Here is a 14,789-nt window from a genome sequence, read left to right as displayed (position 1 = left end):
CCACCTCCAAGCATAAACTCATTTTAGAGGTTTCCCTGAGATATCTGAGAATCCACTTCACAGCATTCAATGCTCTCTACCTAGTTTAACAGGAATATGCTTCTGGCACCGATTGCGTGTGTTATGTATGGCCTCGTGCAAATCATTACATACATCAGACTATCAACAGCTAAGGAATATGGCACCATAGCCATGTTTTCTTTTCTTTCTCACATGTAGGACTTTGCTTTGAACTAAGCTTGAAGTGACTAGGAAATGGAGTAGAAGTTGGTTTTGCTTTATCCATGTTAAACCGCTTCAGTACCTTCTCGATATAACTTTCTTGTGATAACTTCAACTTCCGATTTTTTCTATCACGGGATATACTCATACCGAGGATTCGTTTTGCGGGTCCTAAGTCTTTCATAGCAAAAGACTTGCTCAACTCTTTCTTCAGCTTGCTAATCTTGTCATTGTTTTGTCCTACGATCAACATGTCATCGACATAGAGAAGAAGTATGATGAATTCACCATCATCAAATCTTTTCACAAATACACAATGGTCTGAAGTAGTCATCCGATATCTGTGTTCAATCATGAAGGAATCAAACTTCTTGTACCATTGTCGAGGTGCTTGCTTAAGTCCGTATAAGCTCTTCTTCAGCCGACATACCAAATCTTCTTTTCCTTTGACTTTGAAACCTTCTGGCTGCTGCATGTAGATTTCTTCTTCAAGATCTCCGTGAAGAAAAGCTGTCTTCACATCTAGCTGTTTGATCTCAAGATTTAGGTTTGCAGCCAAACCGAGTACAACATGTATGGATGACATCTTCACTATGGGTGAGAAAATCTCTTCAAAGTCAATTCCTTTCTTCTGACTGAAACCTTTCACAACTAGCCTTGCCTTAAATCTGGGCTTAGAGTTGTTTTCTTCCATCTTTCGTTGGTATACCCATTTGTTCTTGAGTGCTCTTCTACCTTTTGGTAAGTTCACCAGATCATATGTGTGGTTCTCATGCAGAGATTACATCTCTTCATGCATGGCTTTCAACCACTCATCTTGTTGATCATGAGTTAATGCTTCTTCATAACATTCTGGTTCTCCCCTGTCTGTTAGGAGAACGTAATCATTTGGAGAATACCTACTCAAGTTCTTCGTACCCTGGTTGATCTTCTTGGTTGGAATTCAGCCGCTGGCTCTTCATGGACTTGTGCTTTTAGCCCCTCATCTGCTGCATCATCTATTATACCATCAGTTGTATAACCATCACTCATGTCATCATCAACTAGTTCATTTATAATAGGATCACTAGTTGGATCATCAGTATCATTAGATTCATCTCATTCATCATTGTGCTCCAATGGAGAAGGAACTGGATCTAAGTTAGCTGGATATTCTCTAGGATTATCAGGTTTATCACCTCTTCAAATGTCTTCAATGTTCTGATCTTCAAAGAAGACAAAATCTCTACTTTTAATAATCTTTCTAGCTACAGGATCCCATAACCTGTAATCGAATTCTTCATTCCCATATCCCACGAAGATACATTCTTTTGACTTCGCGTCGAGCTTGGATCTTTCGTCTTTAGGAATATGAACAAAAGCTCTACAACCAAAAACTTTCAGATGATTGTAGGAAATGTCTTTTTCAGTCCAGAACTTGTTCGGGACATCACCATGCAAAGGTGCTTTGAAGAGAAGGTTGATTAGATCAACCGCAGTCATCAGGGCTTCACCCCAAAAGCTTTTGGGCAGCTTGGCATGAGATAACATTGTTCTTATTCTTTCAACAATTGTTCTGTTCATTCTCTTAGCTATGCCATTATCTTTGAGAGTCTTGAACAAATCGTTCATGCTGATTCCATTACATCTGATAGTTTCTAAACGCGCCCCATATATTCTCCTTCGTTATCGTTGCTAATACATTTCAAGCTTCTACCAGTCTCTCGTTCAACGCTAGCATGAAATTGCTTGAAAACTTCATACACTTGATATTTTGTTCTAAGTGCGTAAGCCCATACCTTCTTGGAATGATCGTCAATGAAGGTAACAAAATATCTTGCACCACCAAGAGTATTAGTGGTCATAGGACCATAAACATCAGAGTACACAATATCCAATACATTGGGTTTTCTTTGTGCATGACCATGTTGAAATGAAGCTCTATGCTGTTTTCCAGCCAAGCAATGGATGCATGATTTTAGAGGCATGCCCTTCTTCATCCCAGTCAGTGCCTCTCTTTTGGCTAGAATTTGCAGGCCTTTCTTGCTCATGTGATCGAGCAGTTTATGCCTTAGCTCAATTGAGTCTTTTACGAGAGCATTTATGTAACCATTACTGACTTTTGCATGTGTCATGTATAGGGTGTTCTCCTTCTTCCCTCATGCTAGGACAAGAGAGTTCTTGTTGCGTTTCCATTTTCCTTTAGCAAAAACATTGGTGTATCCTTCATCGTCAAGTAATCCAGTGGAGATTAGATTGAGACGCATGTCTGGAACATGTCTCACATCCTTGAGGACCAAGTGACAACTTGTGTTGGTTTCAAGGGAAATATCTCATCTTCCCACGATCTTGGACAATTTGTCATTTCCCATCCTCACATTACCAAAATCTCCATTGGTGTAAGATGTAAAGAAGTCCCTCCGTGAGGTGACATGAAATGATACACCAGAATCCACTATCCAGCATGTATCTTGAGAGGAAAAATTAACGAAACCATCACCACATAGTATAATTACCTCATTTTCACCAGAGGTAGTTTCGGTCGTGTGCCTGGCATCACTCTTTTCGTTACCTCTATCTTGCTCTCGTTTAAACAACATGCACTCTCTCTTCATATGGCATATCCCGCCACAATGGTAACATTCTAGGTCATTTATTGTCTTGGACCTTCCTTTCGAGCCATCTCTTGACCTGCCCTTTGACTTGTCTCGCCTGTGGAATTTTCTATTGTTAGTTCTTCCACGATACTCTGAGACGAGGGCTTCTGACTCGACTACAACACCTTGTTCTTTCCTCCTTGCTTCTTCATTGAACATGCTATCTTTAACTATGTCCAATGTAAGAACACCTTGATAGCTGAATTGCTTAAGGATACTACTAGTGTATCCCAGCTATCAGGCAAAGAGCTGAGTAACACTAATGCTTGTAACTCATCATCAAGCACCATCTTCATATTCGTCAACAAGTTGATCAAACCTTGGAAGTCATTGAGATGCTCGGTGACACTTCGACCATCTCTGTACTTAAGGTTTACCAACCGTCGGATAACCGATGCTTTATTTTGAATGGTCTTCCGCTCATACATGGACGACAATTTTGTCCATAATTTGTATGCATCTGTCTCTTGTGCCACATGGTGGAACACACTTTGATCCACCCATTGTCGGATTTGTCCGACAGCTTTTCTATTCAAAATGCTCCATGCATTGTCTAACTTCCCTTATGGTTTTTGTCCCAGGAATTGAAGGGGCTCATACAAATCCTTGCAGTAAAGGATGTCCTCTATTCTTGGCTTCCAAATGGAGTAATTGGATGCAGTCAATTTTAACATTGTTGCTAATGATGATGACGATGACTCCTCCATCTTAAATTACGGAAGAATATAATTTTTGAGCCAAAGCTCTGATACCACTTGTTGGAAAAGATGACAAAAAATCAAAGAGCCAATAAATAAATATGGCACCCCAGGATCTGACTTCTCTCAGCATTGTGTAAATAAAATGAGCAAAAATAACACTCCATCTTCCACTAAGAAAAATAATGGGAATACAATAATAATAATAATAATCTCACCAAACACCGGTGGCTAAACTCTCTCTTGGTTTTTCTCTCAAGAGGATTTTCTCTCTCACACAAGTGAGGTTTTCTTATCTCTCAAAACTCTCTATGTTTTGGTTTTTGTAAAGGATGCATTTAACTGAAAGAATGCAATTGCTTTTATAGGCAAACGTTCCTAACTAATTGGTTGTCGTGCATGAAAGAGAATTCTTCTCATTTTCTCTTCCATTCATTTTCTTCAAAATTTCCCGTCCTTTCTTTCATTCTATTTTAATATTTATTTCCTTCTTTTTCTCTCCTCCACTAACGAGGGAAACTCATCAACAAATACTTCATTTTCAACCATTCGTCGAAAATAATGTATTTTCGACGCCTTGTCTTCGTAGCTATTGCATAAATTTCTATCGGAAATGGATTTTTAAAATGACCCATCATCCTTAAAACATATAAGCAATCCGCAAATATATCAAAACCTTGAAATTCAAAATACATATTGTAGCAAAATACAATTGGTGTTGTACTACTCGTCTTCGAGGTGAGCATCTAAACAACTTTCTACATTGTCCTGTAGAATAAAAGATAATAATTAATAAGACATAAATCATTTAAGAATAAAAATAACAAATACAATATTTAACAGTGAGCAAAAAATTGAAATGAGAAGAAAAGAGTTCACCATTGAAGCAGATTGTCTTGAGCGTGCATAAGTATTTGAGTTGTTTTCCCTCATACTTTGAACTAGATCTTTCAATTCATACAACACACTTTTCAAGTCCTTCACTTCCTTATTTAATTTCTCATGCTCTTCTTCACATTCTAAGCATATACGTTTATTACAACCTTGGTCATCTGAGGGATACACATCTTTTGTACTATAGCCACCACCTAAGCCAAGGATACGACTGTTACTTGGCCTACCAATAACCTCCTTGTATATATCCCAATCGTCTACTTCAATCTTGTCTTCCGTTGCAGCAACCTTTTTATTCTCCATTTTTTCCTTCAATGAAATAGTAGAAATATAAACATGGATAAAAAAAAAGTCATGTGAATAAACAAAATTTTTTTTTTAAAGAGAAACAAAGTAGGGGCAACGTACAAAAAGTTCTTTAGCCTTTTCACTTGGCCAACTTTCTTCTCCTCTATTCTTAGGCTTACTTACATGGAACTTTTTGAAACAATCAATTGGACTCGGTTCAATTCCAATTCGATCTAGCTATTAAGATTTAAATAATGAAGTTTGTTATGAACAAATTTGGAAATAACCATAAAAGGAACAGTCAACAAAAAGCAACAACCAAATGGATATTTTTACGTCATCTTTTCTGTACTTTTCCATTGGAATAGAACCTGTGGTATGCACAATTGTGGATTTCGCCCTATTAAACTTGTTTCTTTTACTTTTATCCTGCATGAAAAAAGTAAATCATAACCTAATATCAACTTAGTGAACCAATATAAGGCATCTATAAATAAGCCAAAGGATACACTAGCCAGTCATAACAATATTATTTTAAATTGAGTTTTTACCTACCACGTAGGCTGCAATCAATGATCAACCAGTTTAGATCAAACATCTTGAGATATCCCTAATGCGCAAAGAGTGTATCTATCACCAATAGTCTTGTATTTCTTAAAAATGCTATTTCCCAATGCGGCCATCTAATCGGAATATCGCAATTTAATATGTTGTTCGAATGCCTCCCTCATCTCTTCTTCTGAGCATGTGTGTGTATATCCTGTTACGTTAAAGCGATTATACAGTAAATCCATTTGAGTTTATGGAAATGTTCTAAATGTTGGTCATGCTCCATCGATAGCCTGATAAAAAAACACTCCTATAGTTCGCACAGCTCCAGTGGTTATAATCCTGAAAATTTAAACCGAATTCAAATAAATAAATAAAAATGAATCTACACAAGAAATGGCTAACTTTGAAGGCCTTATACATTACATTCCTCTACGTATTACAATTGGAGTGCCGTTTCCATCTTTACCCTTAGCCTTCCCTCTACCTTTTTATTTATTCCAACAGTTGAACCTAATAAAAAAAAAATACAAATATTTGAAGTACTGGGGAACTTCTACTACAACCAATTTTTCAGTGCAAATCAATGAGGAAATCAATGAAAAATGTGACGAGAATATAATAAAGAAAAGAATAAGCAAGTACAATGTTAATATATATAATGTATGGCTTTTCAAGTGTCATGCCTATTGCAGATCAGTAAGTATGAGAATGAGCTGGAGGAGATGACATGACAAGACAAGAATTTGTGGCAGCCATTTGAAGGTAAGTAAATGACATAGATCAGATATCCCCTAAGCAAAATTTTCAGAAAATCTTTGTTCGTTATTTATTTATTTATATAATCGGTCTTAACTATGCTTTTCACTTAATTAAATTTTTAGGAAAAGTAGTGGCTTTTTCTAGGGGAGCATCCTTTAAAGATGTGTGTTTGTATATTTTAAACCTCATATATATATATATATATGTATAAAAATTTACCTTCTCCATTTGATGGCTTAGTTTCAAGAAGCATGTCTTCCATTTCATTATCATGTGATGGCTCAATGAGGTCATCATGTTGCTCTAAGGAAGGTCTAGATGACTGAGGATGTGTAATGTCATATGCTCTATTCTGATTCTTTCTCTTTCTTGCCATGGCTACAATTTATAATAGACCAAAAAATTGGAAATTAATTGAGAATTAATCATATAATTAAAATACATATATACAAAGAAAATTCAAAATAAATCATACATGTTTCTTGCATTTCGTTATCATGTGATGACTCATTGGAAATATGGCGATCTAAGGAGAGTTTAGATGACTGAGGATGTGCAGTGCCTGATGCTCTATCTTGACTCTTTCCCTTTCTTGCCACGGCTATCATTTGTAAGAGAAACACAAACACAAAACATAATTGAAAATTTTAAAACTCATATAATAGAAATACAACTAAAAAAAATAATAGAAACAAGAATTTAATCGATAATAACATGCAAATAACTCATACATGTTTGATTTGTCTCTTGCATTTTGCGCTCATGTGATGCTCTATTATTTCTCTTTTTCTTTTATGCCATGGCTACCATTTATAATCACAAAAGAACCCATGTCATAATTAAAAACAAACATAAATAATAGTACTTTGATAAAGAAACATAAATCAAACATAAAGAACCCATGTCATGGCATGTTTGATTTGTCATAATTAAAAACAAACATAAATCAAAAGAACCCATGTCATTTGATAAAGAAAAGGTGCGTGTGTGTATATATGCTGATTTGTATTATTAGGCATGTAGCACTTCTTTATATCTACAACATTTGAGACATAATGATGATGACGAATACGACCTTATTTCGAGTTTAACGATAAATTTGTTTATATATAACCCTCCAAACCAAAACAAACAAATCCATACACACAAACACTTGCAGAAACAAATTAAAAGTTGCCAAACAAAAAACACTTGCACTCTGCTGCAGCTACCTATGCATGAAACAGTAGCCATAAAACCAATCAAACCCTCAAAGCTCAAACACAGACATCTTGACGTTTTCCGTATCTATAACAATACATGGGTATTAGCATGGGTATTGATTCCCTTATCACAATAATGCATTCCAATATTTGTATATCTATAGCAATACATGCCTAGACATTGACAGTTTAACTAAAAAATTGAGAAGAAGGGAATGAATATGGCAGCAGCTATGTGGCTTCTTTGGTCATGTTAATATCGCTGGCATAATCCAATGTATACAAACAATCTAAAGTAGGCTATTGGCTTCTTTGTAGTAGGTTACCTGTATGGCTTCTTTGATATTGCTGCAGAGAAGACTTATGGAGGATTTTTTCTCTTTTCTGGCTGCTGTTAAAAACTAATTTGTTTAATTGAGTGGTCAGGGTTAGCAAAAAACCTAAATTAAAAAAGAGGCTTGAGCGGCAAAACAAATAATTAATTTGGGCTTTCCCCCAATTTTTTTTGGGCAAGTGGGAGTTTAATTGTTGATGTGTTTAATATATTGTGGTTAAATTAATTAATTAATTTAAGAAAATAAAACAAAGGGCTTTTTTTTGGCTTTTTTTTCCAAACAAATTTGTTTCTTATATATATATGCAGCAGTCAATGGAGATTTGTCGATATGTTATCTATATATATAATATCTATATATATATAATCTGTTACAAAGGGCTGTAGTCAAGCTTAAGCCACAAAGGAATATAATATGTTATCTATATATATATATATATAATATCAATATCCTTTGGAATTTAAGATTTCTCGCTATGTTATTGAGAACCAATCAACCAAAGAAAGAATGATTAACAGGAAAGGTCAATGGAGTTGGATAAGTTTTACATTTCATAGATCGCAATATTATGCAATTCTTATCTTCACTAAGAATTGCTCCTAGACGTCCAACAAGATTTGAAAGATGAACTTACAACAATTGAAATTACAATTAAAATCTTTTTGGTTATTGTTAGAAGAAACATATATTCAATTATAAAACAAAATGATCAAGCTATAATTGATGGTCTTATAGTACGAAAGAGTTTAATTTGAAAATTCGAATACAATCCAAATTCGTTTACATTAGTAATTTCACTTAATTCTTTCAATATAATGATGAGGGAAATCAAACTTTTTTATGTTATTTGATAATTTGATATTTTTATCAATAAGAAGAACATGTGATCAAGAGTATTTGAAAAACTAAAAAAACTATTGACATGTTAAATATGATAATTCGAATCCAAATTCGATATGGTATTGCATTTTAGGCCAATGTAATCCAATCCAATTTGTTTACTATCCAAATTCAAATTAGGCCAATTGAATCCAAATTCATGAGTCAATAGGCCAATTGGATTTGTGCGGGCATAAATCATTTACCCCCTTGACAAATACACGATAATTATAACCCACAACTAAAATGTGTGGTCCATCTGTTTAGATTGTTTCCTGCTCGTGCTGGGATTTGTGGGACAATAATTTTCAAAAATGAGTTATGTTAAAAGTCTGTAGATGAAACATTTCATCCATGAAATTGACAGCATGAAGTAGTATTATATGAAATAATAAAAGAAGATTTGCAATGATACAAAAAAAATTGCTCCCGCTCGTTGGAAGTAAGATAAATAGAGAAAAGTTGTTGGCCCCACTTTGAATGAACAATTAAGAAAAATTTTGACTTTTTATTTGGGGGTATACAGAAAAATTCTTATTTTAAATGATGGAGAATAAATAAATTAAAATTAAAATTTTGAGAATCAAAAGTTCTTTAACCAATAAAAAAGCAGAATACAAAATTCTATTTATAGCGTACAAATTTGGATGTTAGCTTTTTCTTGGATTTTTGGCCGCTTAGTCATCCCAAAAAAAGAGTGGGGCGGAGGAAACATGCCCAAAACTTACCAATATTAGTTTTAGCTTACCCTAACAGTTTACATTGATATTCAACCTACAACAGCAGCAAAAAGAGTAAAAGATAAGAAGACCTCCATAACTTCACACGCTGAAACCCTCTCCACAATATTTCCTACAATCCCAAGGGCCAAAGCTGTAGTTCAATGTAGTTACAGAGGCTTTAGAAACTATACGAACTATGACCATTTTGCATTTGAAGTCTTCGATGGTTTCGTGGCTTAGTCTTTGATCTTCCAAGTGTGTGTAAAAGTTTGAATTCAATCTACTTTCCTAATATAAAAAAGCATTTGTCCAGTATCTTCCAAGGTGTGTGCATTTGTTTGCTTTGGTTTATTATATATGAAGTATAAATCTAATGAATTTGAGTGCTTTACAAGTTTTTGACCAAAATTTAGCGTTGGTGTTGCATATGAATTTGTCTCCAATCACTTTTGTTTTCAAATCAGGATTCTGTTCGGTTATTGGTAGTAGAGGGTTGGGCCAGATCATGATTCTATTCGGTTATTTCATATCAAGATTGTGTGACCCATATTCTTCCTGTCATTGTTAATTTTTCACAGGTATATCATATTTTTGTATGGTATTCCAGAGTATAGCCAGCGCCCTTATTGTTTGTTAATGTGCTCTTGCCAATATACGTGTAAACTTGGTTCTTTTGACCAGGATAAGTCTTGTCGCATTCATTATATGGTTGCAAATCAATTATATGAGTTGTGTGAAGTTGTTGGTCCAGAAGCTAAGGTAATCATTTTTTGTGTGTGGCTTGGCTCTTATTTTGAATGTTGTATTAGTTGGGTATTGTAATTTATAACTGAATCTACTGGCTACAAAATTTTTAGTTTCCTTAGCAAAATCCAATGACTACGAGATTTTCTAATCAAGTTTTTACCAACAACCCCCCCTTCTAAAAAGAATTCATAATTTTGATGTGAGCCAATATCTTAGTGATAGTTTGTGAATTTGTGACTTGAGTTTTAATTGATGATTGTTGTGATGTTGCCATACTTTAGGTCTGACCTGGTGCCTGCATATGTTCGGCTACTTCGTGATTTTACAGAATTACATGCCTCTGTGCTTTTTTACATGCTAGCTCCTTAGTATAGTCATACAATAATAAATGTGGGTTTGATTTTGATGTCTTTGATATAGTTTTAATATCTGAATTTTTGGTCATTTGTTCTATTAATATTAATTGGAACTTATTTATGCAGAGAAATGCCTGTTGATAAATCTTGGATGCAATCTGGAAGGTCGTCAGAAGATTATTTTGCAGGAGTTGAAAATTTTCTCAATTATGCATACAACCATGTTAAGCCGAATGATTCGAAGATCTTTTGTCCTTGCTCTAAATGCAGTACTAGATATAGACATCCGAGGTATGAGGTATGAGGTACACAAGCATTTTCTTTAAAACGGAATTAAACTAACTTATACTACATGGTATTTGCACGGTGAGGGTGAGGATGAGGATGAGGATAGTGATGAAAGTGATGAAAGTGATAGTGACAATGATGGACATGATGTGGCCAGTATGGAGCAAGAAGATGATATGCATGGTTTAATAGAAGAAGGTTGTCCACAAGATCCAAACGAAGATGCGCACAAGTTTTACAAATTGTTGGAAGAGGCAGAACAACCATTGTACACTGGCTGTGAGTCGTATTCTAATTTGTCTTTTGTTGTGAACCTGATGCATATCAAGAATATCGGTACTATGAGCAATAAAGCATTTGGTATGTTGCTAACATTGTTGAAAAATGCATTTCCTTTTTGTGAGAAGTTACCTACAACCACCAATAGTGCAAAGAAAATTATTTCAAATTTAGGTCTTCATTATGATAAAATAGATGCATGCAATAATTCGATAAAAAATATGCATGCAATAATGATTGCATCATTTATTATAAGGAGCATGCAAATGCAACGCAGTGTCCTACATGTAAGCTTTTGAGATGGAAGAGACAAGGAATGGGTAGCAAAAAGAAAGGTAAAAGGGTTCCATGGAAGATGCTTATATATTTTCTACTCATACCAAGACTTCAAAGATTATTCATGTCATCCAAGACAGCTGTAGATATGAGGTGGCATTTTAAGGATCATGTAAAAGATGGAGTGTTGAGGCATCTGACAGATTCTGAGGCTTGGAAATCATTTAATCAAATTCATAAGTCATTTGGTATGGAACCTTGAAATGTAAGACTTGGTTTGGTAACAAATGGATTTAACCATTTTGGGAACATGAATTTGCACTATAGTATTTGGCCGGTTCTCATATACCCATATAATCTTCCTCCGTGGATGTGCATGAAGGTGCCTTATGTTTTCATGACTTTACTTATTCCTGGGCCCAATGGTCCATGCCATGACATCGATGTATACATGAGGCCATTGACAAATGAATTGCGAACATTGTGGGAAATTGGTGTTGAAATGTATGATATATATGCAAAACAGAATTTTCAGATGTTTGGACTATCAATGATTATCTAGCATATGCATATATTCAGGTTGGAGTACGTTTGACAAATTGGTATGCCCATATTGTGCATCTAACACTTCGTATCGTCGGTTAGCTCATGGGTCTAAAACATGTTATTTGGGTTATAGAAGATTTTTACCGTCTGACCACGTATGGCATAATCAACGAAGCCAATTTGATAATACAAGGGAAAGAAGACATGCACCTAAGAGACTATTTGATGATGATGTGATAAATGAACTTAGTGAATTAAGAGAAATAACACATGGCAAGGATGGGAAAAAGCATACAATACTTGGGTTTGGAAAAGATCATAATTGGAAAAAACAATCCATATTTTTCCAATTGCCTTACTGGAAAATACTTTTGGTGCGTCACAATTTAGATGTCAAGCACATTGAGAAAAATGAATTTGAGAATGTGATTGGCATAATGATGAGCATTGATGGTAAAACAAAAGATTCTTTAAATGCTTGTCTTGATCTTCAAGAAATGGGTATAAGACAGAGGTATCATCCAGAAGAAGGAGATAATGGTAAGCTCTATTTTATCCCAGGCGATTATACATTGTCAAATGATGATAACAAAGCTTTATGTCAATAGTTAATGGAGTTGAAAGTTCCAGATGGGTACTCTGGAAATTTATCTCGATGTGTGAATACTTCAGAACGTAATATTTCTGGTATGAAAACTCATGATTGTCAAGTGTTCTTAGAGAGATTACTTCCGTTTGTGGCGCGAGATTTATCGCCCAAAGATGTAAATGAGCCTTTAATTGAATTATCATACTTTTTCAAGGAATTGTGTGCTAAAGTTTTAAGAGAAGATGACTTGAATCTTCTTGACAATCAAATTGTCACAACTCTACGCAAGTTGGAAAAAATATTCCCTCCTACCTTTTTTGACATCATGATTCACCTAACTTGCCACTTGGCATGGGAGGCGAAGGTGGCCGGTCCAGTACAATTTAGGTGGATGTATCCTGTGGAAAGGTAATCTCAATGCTTCAATATTAATTTTATTCACGATTTGTTTAACTACTGATGTATGATTATCTAATTTCAGTATTTATGACGCAATTAGGTATTTGCATAAACTAAAGACTTATGTTCGTAATAAGGCTTATCCAGAAGGGTCTATTGCCAAAGGTGTCTTGGGAGCTGAGTGTTTAATATTTTGCTCTCCCTATTTGCATCGAGTTGAAACTAAATTTAAAAAAAGAGATAGAAACGACAATGGAGGTCAACCGTCATATGATATATCTCCGTTATCTATTTTCTCAACACCTGGTCGAGCTTTTGGGAAAGGTGTACTTAGAAAGATGAGCATTGAACTTCATAAGGCTACCACTCATTATGTCCTGCAAAATTGTGAGGAAGCTTTGCCATTTGTCCAGTAAGAATTCTTTAACACTATAAATTCTTTGTGTATTTAATATGTTACTATTTATTTAGATCTAACATGTCACTGTATTAATTTGAATATAATCATTTGTTATGTATGCAGAGAACATAAAAACATTCTAATCCAGTCTAGTGTTGATAATGTGAAGGAGTCACATAGGCTTCAATTTTCAAACTGGATTTCTAAAAGGGTATGGATAATAATGTATCGGAAAAATTATTGACTGTCATAGATGTTTATTTAAAAATATTTTTTTTTCCTTTCTATGCTGGTCATAGAACTATACTACGATGGTAAAGTTAGTAAGCAAATGCTTTCTTTGGCTTGAGGTCCTGAAATGCGAGTAACTTATTATCCTAGTTATTATATTAGTGGTTTTAGATTTCATACATTGCAGCGTGATGAGAATAAAAAAACACAAAATAGTGGAGTTATGGTTAAGGGGGAGAATCAGATTGACAATGTGCCTTGGTATGGAACCTTAGTAGATATTGTTGAGCTCCGTTACACATAAGGAAATAGAGTTGTATTTTCAATTGTGATTGGTATGACACAACACGAAAAGGAACAGGTTACAAGATATATCGTTATGGAATAATCACTGTTAATACAACACGCAAGCTAAATACTCAAGAGCCATTCATACTAGCAAGCCAAGCAACCCAAGTTTTTTATGTGAAAGGGGTTAAAAATAAAATTTGGAGTTTTGTAATAGAAACAAATCCAAGAAATGCTTATGAGATTCTTAATGATGAGATTGAGCCATACCAAGAAGCATACTCAAAGTCAAAGCATGCATGCCATCCAAAATGATGTTGAACACAATGAAATTGATTGAAGAAGGGATGTGATTCAAATAACAACTATGGGATGAGTTCTCATGTAATTGTGACTCTATTTTTTTGTAATCATCTATTTTTTTTTTTACATTGGCTATTTTTAGTTATTTATTTTGGAGTGTGATTGGTTATTATCTATCAATTTTTTTTTTACATATTCTAATGGGAAATTGACATTCAAACGTCTTTCCTAGATGACATATTTCTCCTCGAAAATAGTTAAACAATTCAAATGAAAGGTGAACCCCTCGGAAATATTCAAGCAATTCCGATGGAATAAGAAGCCCCTCGGAAATAGTCAATTAGTTCCGACGAAATGAGAAAGCCCTCAGAAATAATCATCCTATTTCCGTCAAACATACTTTTGGTCGTTAATAAAGTTGGCGCCAAGTTTTCCCACCAAATAAATTACATTTCTGACGACAATCGAGACTTTTTCCGAGGGTATTTCCTTTGTCAGAAATAAATTTCAGGTTCGTGACATATTTTCAAAGGACAACATTTTTTGGTCGGAAAAAACACTATTACCGAGGGAATTTTGGGGCCCTCGGAAAATATTGGTCGGTCTTTTTTGTAGTGCATGCTGTTGACAGAAGAAAAAAAAAAGAAGTATGGCTTTCCACAGTTGCAAGGCAAGTGAGAGACAAAATATGTCTGCTGCAGCTTTTCTCCTTGTGGGAGCCACTGAGTTTCAAAGGCTTCAACCAAGCATATAGATTTAGCTAGTGCTTCGGTTGGGCTTCAAGTTTTAGAGCTTTGAATTTGCACCATTGGGTATGCTTTTTTAAGGAGAATTTCTATTTATAGGAGCCTTATGGTGGTTGAGCCCCAAATAGAGCCCTCATTGGGGATGGCCTTAGTA

General features: G+C 34.8%; 1 protein-coding gene across 1 annotated transcript; it reads left to right on the top strand.

Annotated features, from left to right (window-relative positions):
* The first annotated feature begins 10,420 nt into the window (after window positions 1-10,420).
* Window positions 10,421-13,602, top strand: LOC148916397 (uncharacterized). Its single transcript, XM_089055123.1, has 7 exons — window positions 10,421-10,588; window positions 10,662-10,938; window positions 11,713-12,219; window positions 12,352-12,676; window positions 12,768-13,079; window positions 13,191-13,278; window positions 13,486-13,602. The coding sequence occupies exons 1-7, from the start codon at window positions 10,421-10,423 to the stop codon at window positions 13,600-13,602; spliced, it is 1,794 nt and encodes a 597-aa protein (XP_088911249.1).
* Window positions 13,603-14,789: the final 1,187 nt, after the last annotated feature.

This window comes from Prunus mume, linkage group LG6 (assembly GCF_029339155.1).
Source record: "Prunus mume cultivar Tortuosa linkage group LG6, ASM2933915v1, whole genome shotgun sequence".
Taxonomy (NCBI): Eukaryota; Viridiplantae; Streptophyta; class Magnoliopsida; order Rosales; family Rosaceae; genus Prunus; species Prunus mume.
This window is presented reverse-complemented; position numbering and strand designations above follow the sequence as displayed.

What these genes read in the sequence shown, in the direction of transcription:
- LOC148916397 (XM_089055123.1), top strand. Translation starts at nt 10,421, where the DNA reads ATGCCTGTTGATAAATCTTGGATGCAATCTGGAAGGTCGTCAGAAGAT. An exon ending in ATAGACATCCGAGGTATGAG is followed by an intron (nt 10,589 to 10,661) that starts GTATGAGGTACA and finishes TTGCACGGTGAG; the next exon opens with GGTGAGGATGAGGATGAGGA. An exon ending in CAAACTGGATTTCTAAAAGG is followed by an intron (nt 13,279 to 13,485) that starts GTATGGATAATA and finishes CATACATTGCAG; the next exon opens with CGTGATGAGAATAAAAAAAC.